At 46.1% G+C, this 9,675-nt stretch overlaps 1 protein-coding gene and 1 long non-coding RNA gene across 3 annotated transcripts in view; one reads left to right on the top strand and one right to left on the bottom strand.

Annotated features, from left to right (window-relative positions):
* Nucleotides 1-3,793: 3,793 nt before the first annotated feature.
* Nucleotides 3,794-5,734, bottom strand: LOC120506066. The gene is made up of 2 exons (XR_005628423.1): nucleotides 5,607-5,734; nucleotides 3,794-4,252 (listed from the first exon to the last, which is right to left on the bottom strand). It is a non-coding gene; the product is annotated as an uncharacterized LOC120506066 (long non-coding RNA).
* A 123-nt stretch (nucleotides 5,735-5,857) lies between these two features.
* Nucleotides 5,858-9,675, top strand: part of PSME4 (proteasome activator subunit 4) — a 44,088-nt gene continuing 40,270 nt past the window's right edge. Inside the window, exon 1 of one of the 2 annotated variants that reach the window (XM_039717200.1) lies at nucleotides 5,858-6,121. In XM_039717200.1, the coding sequence (XP_039573134.1) occupies nucleotides 5,949-6,121 (173 nt within the window). In that variant the 5' untranslated portion in view covers nucleotides 5,858-5,948. The remainder of the gene's footprint in view (nucleotides 6,122-9,675) is intronic. The other variant, XM_039717201.1, reaches the window with a different exon arrangement.

The following is a 9,675-nucleotide window of genomic DNA, read 5'->3' as shown; positions in this document are numbered from 1 at the left end:
TGCTCTGAACTTGGTAACACCTCTGCCACCCCTGACACCGCCCCAAATTCGCTTTGCTCCTGACTTCCCATCTCAAAACTCCCTGCTTTTCAGAGGTGCTAATTTGCTGGGGATATTTAGGGGTAAGCAGAGTTATTCTGACCCAGTTTCTTCTAATTTCAGAGCCTGTCAAGCCTCCTGCTAATACCACTCCAGATGCTGATGGCTCTATCTTTCCTAGGCAAAGGGGGCTGGAATCTCCAAGGACAACCATTTTTCCAGCAATGCCTTTGGGGAAGCAGATTAATTCAGGGCATGGCTACAGGATTTGAGCAGGCATTTGGCACAGCCAAGAAAGCATGAATCAGGTTCTGTATCCATCCATTGCAAGGCTACTGAAAAAGAAAACACATGGGGGTTGTAGATAGTGGTATCACAGCCACAGTGAACGCCCACCGGATTGTCCTGCAGAGCCCTCTCTGCAGATTACAAGCTGTCTTTTTCCTGCTCTTTTTGTTCAAGGCAGATTCTGTTCCTCACTTGAATTTTCTAAAACCTCTGAGTTCTTTCCCCCAGTTCTCAGTGCTCTGCCCAGCAGAAGGGCAGCTGCTGCCTTTGTACTAAGCAAGGCTCAGTTTTCCACTGGGCTTGGCCTCGAGGTAACAACACACAAATGTGGCAAAAGCAACTTTTTTCCTCTCCCTGGGATATCCCTCAATTTACAGGCCTCCTGTGCTCTTTAATTGGAACATTTCTTCTATCCTAAATGACCTTTCTGACAGTTATATTTCCAAGGTTGTAAGGAAATGTTAATTTACAGTCATTGTTTCACCTTGAACTCTTCTTAACAGGATACCTGGGACAATAATAAACCAATTTACAATTCCTTGAATCCTGGTGTTAGTCAGTAGACCCAGCACTACCATAATCATGCCCCTGACATAATTACATTTATTATCCCCACATTACCAAGGCATAGACATAAACAACATGCCAGGTTAGACCAAATGAACACCAGAGAGCTCTGAGTTTGTGCTGTGTGATCCTCCCAAAGGTTTGTTAATCTGCTGGGTGTCTCCCTAACACTCCATGAGAGAAACTGCTGCTTTAGAAACGTGCCAAAAAGTCTGTCATGCAGATTCCATGCACAAAACCACTCAGCCAGAAGCAAAGGATAGATATTTCTTTAGCAGGAGAGAAAGGATTGGTTGCTTAAGGGAATATTTAAGCGAGATTGCTTCTCCTCCAGAATTCATAAATATTTAAGTACTTTCTGATCCACATGTCCAAACAGTGAACACACAATCCACCCAGAGAATTAAAGCCTGAAAAACTACTTGAGCTATGGCCATGATAAACAGAATTATTTGTGCTGAATGCTGCTTGAAACAAGACTGAAAACCTGAGCAAAGATTTCTGGTTGTTATTTGATTTATCCTGTGTTGGGAAAGCAGACCTTTTTATTTTTTTTTTAAATATACATTGCCAAGTCAGTTTTTCACCTTGACAAGGAATAGACAAACCAGAGAACTGCAGATGAAGCTGCAACACATGCATCTGCCACTTAAAAACAATAAATATGATCATCCACCCAGGCACTTGGGATAAGGTGTGTCACAATGGCAAACACAGGGCAGCTGCATGAGACTCCCAAGTCCATAATGAGCAGTTTCTGTGTGAGTGACTGCAGGCTGCCAAGGGACTGTGTTTCCTTGATTTCCTAGAACAGCAGAATCCCTAGGAATGACCTTTGTGAGTTCAGTGTCATCACATGCTCCTCTGGGGCTGGTTTCTGTTTGGCAAGAGAGTGAGACAGAAAAATCCATTTCAATGGCTCAAGAGCAACAGAAAAATAACCCTAATATCTCTTTCCCCAAAGTTGGCTGCATTTCTGTCATGTCCAAGGAATTATTATTTATTTCAAATAGCTGTGAGTAATTTGGAAAGAACCTCTTACAAAGAGGCTCAAGTCTATTGCTTTTTCTCCCCGCAGGCATAATAGTTTCCAGGGATATCTTTGGGAGTTTCAGACATGTAGAGGAAACAGCTTGTCACAGGCAGAATCTCTGCTGTGGATTTGGGGCAATTATGCTTTCCAAATCTTAGGCAATAAGACACCAAAAGATAACAAATCCAGGGAGTGAAGAGGGAAAAACACTTTTGCTATAAATTATTTCACCAAGGAGAATCGAGGTCCTGTTCTTGTACAAAGACTGTCCACTATAAGCACAGTAACCCACTAAGTTCAGCTGGAAAAGAGCAGAGGCCAAACAATATCTTGTGAATGGATATAACTGAGGATGGATTTAACTCTCATAAACAGAACCACTGGGAATGCAAAGTGAAGGACAACAATACTGCACCTATTTGGTCAGGCTTGTCTATGTAATAGAGTTTTAAAAATTATACAGGTGGCCTCTTTAATCTCTTCACAAGGGGCTCTTATTTCTGCTCAACAGAAATGTTCCACTTCCATTAGAACACGCAGATCCGAACAGGCATTGCAGAAAAAGAACAATATTCAGCGTATGTGCTGTAGGTGACACTGAACCCGCCTCCCCATCCAACTTAAAACATGTCATGGAGTATTTAGACAGCCTTATTTTAGGGACCTAAAATTAGTTCCTCTGAATCACACTTTAGAAGAGCCTATTTTTGTCCCATACTACACAGGAAACTTTAAGTTCCTCATTCAGATGCTGTAATTACTCTTGCCCTCATCCCCCAAATAGACAAATTCTCTGTAAAACAGAGGTTTATGTGACAGGGATGTTTCTGAGTTGCCTCTTTGGCACCTTTCAGCACCAGCTTTGGATGACTGACCAGTTTAGAAACATGAGGCTGAGGGAAAGTCTAAGGATCCTCATCAGAAAGCAGCTATTCCTCTTTATTCCTGAGGTGGTGCTTTGTGAGATATGGGGGTCATAGACTAGGACAGGTATGATACAGGTGATATGAAGCTCCTGTTGGATTGACTATTCTTTTCCAAACTGTAAAGTCATAGAGTGGTTTAGGTTGGAAAGGAGCTTAAAGCCCATCCAGTTCCACCCCTTGCCATGGGTAGGGACACCTTCCACCATCCCAGGTTGCTCCAAGCCCTGTCCAGCCTGAACTTGAACACTTCCAGGGATGGTGCAGCCACAGTTTCCCTAGTCACAAGGAAGAATTTATTGTGCATATCTAATCTAAAGCTATTTTCTTTCAGTTTGAAGCCATCCCCTCTTGTCCTGTCACTCCAGGTCCTTGTGAAATGTCCCTCTCCATTTTTCTTGTAGGCTCCCTTCAGGTACTGGAAGGTCCTCAGGTGCTGAAAAATGGATGGAAATCTGTCACTCAAAAATCATCTAACTTGGGTGGAAAAGGACAGATGGGTCACTGAGGAAAACATCTGTGCTAAGTAGTCCCTGGAGAGCTGAGGCAGTAGGAAGCAAGGCTGAGTGACAAGATTCCCAAATCCCAGTGCCAGTGCTGGTCCTGGCTGCCCTCAGGCATGGCCCAACGAGGGAACACGTGGACAACCCGCAGCGTGACCCACGCCACCATCAGCACTCAACGTTCCTCATGAATGGGAAGATTGTGTTTTTCTCACAACTACTCCACTCAGATCCATCAGCTCTCAGGAGGCAATGCCAAAACCAACAGGTGGCTGCCATATTTGGGTTGCTGGCAATTCATATTCCTCCTACTTAATGGGAGAGGAAGAAGCTGTTGATGTGAAGCGGCACAGACGGGTCCTGTGTTATGAAAGTCCCGTCCCTCATCATCTGACTTGGGAACCAAATGTGCTCTCACACACTGCTGCAGCCAAAACATATTGCAAACTTGAACAACACATTTATTTTTGACTCACTTGGCAAAATGTATCTCTTTTTTTTTTATCTCTTTTTAAAGAGCAGAATGGCGGCATAGCAGGGAGAGGAAAGGATTAGGTTTTCTTAATAATTACCAAATGTAATTAGTAAATGAATCAACATGCAGAAAATACATTCAAAAAGCAAGTACTACAGGTATGCTTACTGCTGTAATTATGAATGGAGCAGGAATCTGCTCTCCCCTTGTTTCAGACTCTAAAAACAGGAATGGAGGAGATCAGATGAGTTAGTAGGATGGCTGTCAGAGGTGCTGATGGTGTAACCTGGCAGGTTTTTCCCCAAAAAAGTGAGTGTTCAATCCTGGTGGAAGGCCACAGCTGAGAAGGCAGCTTGTTGGCTCAGACAGAACAGGCTCCCTGAGGTCAGAGGTGTTCATTCACATGCCAGATATTCCAAAATGCCTGAAAAATCAAGGCTCAGTTTTAACTTGGGTTAGAAAGGGCAGGAGTAATTTTTTATAACATGGCTACAAAGCAACAGAACACAGCTGGGAAGCTCCTGATGTATCTGCCAACTTCAATTTCTGAAAATTGGGCTAGAATTTTGATTTTTTTCCCTCTCCAAGTCCAAACAAACTGCATGCTTCAAATTTGAGACAAACACTTTCCCACATTGGAAATGTCTGAACAAATCACCATTGTGACTATCAAGAATTGCCTCTAAGTGACAGAAAATAAGTAATTTTAGACTTTTCAATTTCAATGCACACATATTTTCACTTACCCTTTTCACTAACTAAAGATATTGGGTTTTTATTACAGCGTTTGGGGCAATTTATCCTTGACTGAATTGGTGATAAAACTAGGCATTTCATATTGTTTATTTCTGTTTTCACCAGAAAAATGCTAAACCAAGCATTAAACCAACCATGATCAAGTTTTCATTTTTATTTCAAGCCAGAAAGGGCAGAGATTCATCTATTAACTTTTTTGCCTCGTGCAGTTTATGAGGCAACACAAGTGTAAAGTCCCTGTGAAAGACTGCAACAATTTTAGTGAAGTCCAGCTGTTTCGCAATCATGTAAAAGTTGATAGATGCGATCCACAAGATCATGTGATACAAAATCTTCTAGGAATGGGAGGGCATTTCAGAAGGATGGGACACTACACAAAATCCTGGTGCTTCCTTTAAAAATATTCCTTCCTGTATTAAAAATACAGGTCTAGGAGGGTGAAGAAAGTAGATGATGCACTCTTCAGGAAGATGCCATCATGCCTTTGCCTGTCATACTTGGGTTTTCTGCGGTGTTTCTCCTCTCCCTATCATGTTCCCGAATTTAGTTAGCCATATATATATATATATTTAATTTTAAGCAGAGCTAGTTTGAGCATAAAGATCAGAAAACAGGATTTGCCCTTGTCAGTAGCTCTAAATCTAATCAGTTTGCAGCTGTTGTGTGGCCACGATGCAACTCTTGAGGGGAAATTCAATTATATTAGGACAGCTGGAGATAACAGCTATCAGCGCTGTTATCACGTATCCCTCAGCAGTTTATCCCACACCCACGGCCCGCGGGCGAGCTCCGCGCTCCTGACTAGCGCTATTATTTCAAATAAGCCTCTTAGGCAGCCGAGCCAGCTGCTATCAAACTCCGGGGCTAATTACAGCCCCACCGAATCAATTAGTTTGGCAGAGACCGCGGAGATGATCACCGAGTCCAGCCTGTGGCCCGGACTGTGTCCGTCTCAGTGTCCGTCTGTCCTGCCCCTCTCCGGGGACGGGACGGGCACTGCCCAGCGCCCTCCCCATCCCCACCTCTCCCCGGGTGTTTCTGAGCGAGACCCATGCTCGATTCCCTCCCGCCGAGAGCGGCCGGCGGGTGGATGTTTCCGCTCCCAGGCACGCGTCCCGGCGGCGGCACCTTTAGCGGAAAGGCTTTCCACCCAACCGCACCGCCGCACAGCGCCAACCCCGGGCTCGGGCGGCCTTTCCGCCCGTCCCCGCCCGAAGCGCCGCCCCGGCCCCGCGCCCCCGGCCCGGCCCCGCGCCCGCGGAGCGCCCCGGGCCCGCCTTCCGCCGGAAGTGAGCGGCGCGGAGCCGAGCGGGGCGGGCGGGGCGCGGCGGCCGCGGTCACCGGCCCTCCCGGGCAGCGCCGACATGGCCCGGCCGCCGCAGAAGGAGATCGTCTACAACAAGCTGCTGCCCTACGGCGAGCGCCTGGAGGCAGAGGCCGCCCGCTTCCTGGAGCACATCAAGGGCAACCTGGCCCGCGCCGTGCAGCTGCAGGAGCTCTGGCCCGGCGGGCTCTTCTGGACCAGGAAGCTCTCGACGTGAGTGCCGGGGCGGGACGGGGAGCGGGGCCTCGGGCTGCGAGCGGCGCGTCAGTCCCGTCCCTTGCCTTGCCTTGCCGAGCCGAGCCGAGCCCAGGCAAACCGAGCCGAGCCCAGGCAAGCCGAGCCGAGCCGAGCCCGCCGGGAGCGCCTCCCGCATAACGGAACCGCTGGCGCCCGGCCGGGCCCCGCTCCCGGCCGCCGTCCCGTCCCGGCCCCGCACAAGGCCAGCACTTCCACATCGGAAACGGGGACAAAGGTGGCTCCGGCCGCCACAGCTCGCCTGCCGCCTCTGAAACTTCCGAATTCTGCGACTTAAGCGCTTGTGCGATTAACTCGTGCTTTTGTTTTTAATGCGTGTGTATTTTTTAATGCCTTTTTAGGCACCTGTTTCACCTCTCCCCTTCTTAAGCAAGCTGTGGTTGATACAATCTCGGTGTAACTTCTGCTAGAGGGACACGAAGTCTTTCTCAAGACAGGCCATTTGTTGGGTCAGTGCTGGCAGGATTAGACTCTGGCTTAATGCTGTGTAAACACCGCTGGTGCCCTTGATATCTTGGCTGAACTCTGGCGTGGGGTAGATTGTGCTGATGTTGGCCGTGCTGTGTGTGCTGCCAAGGTGGTTTTTGTACAGATGAACCCGCGGTGGTTTCGTAGATAGCACCGAGTACGGCATAGTTCCTTCTCGTGAATTTTACGAAGTACACTTGACCCTGTTTTATTCGGGACACTCTGGCACTGGCTATGGCATCATATGACAGTGAGTCCTGTAGCTGCAATCAGTAAATTCTGGGGATGTTTATCTTGTTTGTTGCTGAATGCTGTGTGTGCCGTCACAAACAGTGTTTTCTGTGTGCCAGAAACAACAAAGTACATGTGTTTGAACCGTTTTGAAACACTCACAACTTCTCTCCTTACATAAGTCTTTTTTTCATAATATCAATTGAGAATTTAGTGTACATTTGTCAGTCAAAGCCTGTTAGATTCGTCTGTATTGGAATGTAAGCGTCTCTCTGTTTCCCAAGAGGCAGTCTTAGATAGAATTACAGTGGTGGTTGCAAAATGACTCACGTGTTTGTGTTATGTGACAGTTTGAACCTGCTTGGAGCCAGTTCAGCACTGCTTCCCTTCCCACCCCCGGCCATCTGCCAACTCATACTGGTTTCGGTGGTACCTGTTGCCTGTACCTGTGGTGGAACTTCCTTTTCCCCTCGAGTTGAAATAAACTTAGGAGTCCCTACTGTGAGAGAGATGAGCTTTAGCTAAACAGGCTCAGTAGGCACAGAAATTCATTCTTAGTGTGCCTTAGAATCACCCTGTTACTCACTCTGTAAATGGCAATTGCTGTTACCACTTCAGGCTCCAGGGCAGTGAATTTGGCCTGTTGGGAACCACTGCTGTGCTGCTTTATGAATCACAGAAAGGTCAGCAGGCTCCAATTTGTGGTTTTCCACCTACACTTTGAAGTTTGGATTCATTGTGAGTGTTTGCAGCTTGTCTGATGCCTGTTAGTACCAAGATTTTCTTTGTGGCATTTTAGATACAGAGGGAGGCTCTGAGTGCGTTTGGTGTGGGCAGGGAAGGAAACAGTCGGCTTGGTGTAAAAAAAATAAGCTGGTGTAGCTAATGTGAGAGATGTGCTGCTGCTCTGTTTGACTTGACAAAGTACTTCTGGGGATAAAAGGCTGAGAGAATCGAGCTTGTTCAGCCTGGAAAAGAGAAGGCCTGGGGCAATCTAATTGTGGCCTTCCAGTACCTGAAGGGAGCAGACAAAAAAACGGAGAGGGACTATTTGTATTAACAAAATACAAATAGCTGGAGTGCTTGGAGTGCCAGGATGAGGGGGAATGGCTACAAACAGCCAGAGGGCAGGGTTAGATAGGATATTGGCAAGGAATTCTTTCCTGTGAGTGTGGGGAGGCCTTGGAGTGCTTGGAGTGCCAGGATGAGGGGGAATGGCTACAAACAGCCAGAGGGCAGGGTTAGATAGGATATTGGCAAGGAATTATTCCCTTTGAGGGTGGGGATGCCCTGGCACAGGCTGTGCAGAGAAGCTGTGGCTGCCCCTGGATCTCTTGAAATGTCCAAGGCCAGGCTGGATGGGGCTTAGAGCACCTTGGAATGGTGGAAGTTGTCCTTACCCATGGCAGGGCGTGGCATAGGATGGACTTTAAGCTCCCTTCCCACCCAAACCATTCTGTCATTCTGTGAAATACAGTAGCAGAAGTTCAGGTGTAGATAAAAAACTTCCAGCCCTGTGGTGCTCATGACAATAGAATCCAATTTCTACTGTCTCTCAATGCTCAGGGACTCATCTCCAAATTTACTGGCTCCCTTTATTCCCTCCTAAAAAAAAGCTATAATTAATAAAAAGAAAATGCTCAGAATCTTCATTATGGCTGCTTAGATTTGTTGCCAGTGTCAGAATTGCAAAGACCAGAATTCTTGCAGTATTCTGTGAAATAATTTACATCTTTATTTATTGTGGAGATACAAATGTTAATACAGATATGTGTACGTGTGACTGAGCAAAGCAAACAGTGGCATGCAGATGATATACCTGCAGAGTTATACCTCCTCAGCTTTTTACAACTCTGTGCCACAGGAGAGAATGAAAGTGAAACTCAGATCTTTTTTTGAATTAAAAATTTGAGTACTCTTTCATGGTGACAGCTGAAGTGTGTAGTTTTTATACCCCCCACAGCTGGAACCATGACTTGCACATATTTATCTTCAGGCCAGCTGTTTCAGCTGTCTGATGTCACAAACTGAGTAGGGAGGGGGGGACAGAAAAGAGGCAGAATAGTTTATCAGACATAATGTCTGTAAGCTGATTTGAATAATTCTTCCATGGGTCATTTTCAGTGGTGACACCTGGTTTTTTTGGGATGTGTGTGTGGACTGTGGTGAGAGAACTTTCTCTTCTGTGACGAGAGTAACTTATGAATTGGATGAGGTTTCTGAAGCAAGTAAAACTTGCCCCAGAGACTGGCAGTTAAATCTGTAATAATTGCTCCTAGATTCCTCCAGCTTTGTCTGGTAAAAGCTTGTAAAATACTAACCACTTGTGAAAGCAGAAGAGTGAATCTTGGCTTGCCACAGCGTGTGTGGGAAAAGCAGGTTACATCAAAATAATTTGCTTAACTGGTCTTGCTCCATAAGTTTTATGGTCTTTAGATCACAGTATACATTGTCTCAACTTCCCCCTCTTTCACGATTCATAAATTATTCTAAAAATGAAAAAAACACTAAATATAGTCAATAAATGAACATATTAATATGATACGGACGTTTCATGGTTACTGTACATGGAGTTAACTACTGCAGTACTACTGCAGGCAGGCAAACACACAAATGCCTTTCTGTGCTTTCTGCTCCAGCAGTCAGGGGTGTGGGAAGATGAAGGACTCAGTTGCTGTCCCTGACAATGTTATTTTATGTGCTTGTCAGGTATAGACTTATAAAATGACATTCAACTGTCTTGCCTGTAAGGTGTGGAAAAAACGCAGCTCAACTGTTTGGAAGGGGAATGACAGGACACAAAGTTACACTGA

Source organism: Passer montanus, unplaced genomic scaffold (genome assembly GCF_014805655.1).
Source record: "Passer montanus isolate IOZ18808 unplaced genomic scaffold, ASM1480565v1 scaffold37, whole genome shotgun sequence".
Lineage (NCBI taxonomy): Eukaryota > Metazoa > Chordata > Aves > Passeriformes > Passeridae > Passer > Passer montanus.
Note: the sequence above shows the minus strand (reverse complement) of the source record. Positions and strands in the feature narration are given on the sequence as shown.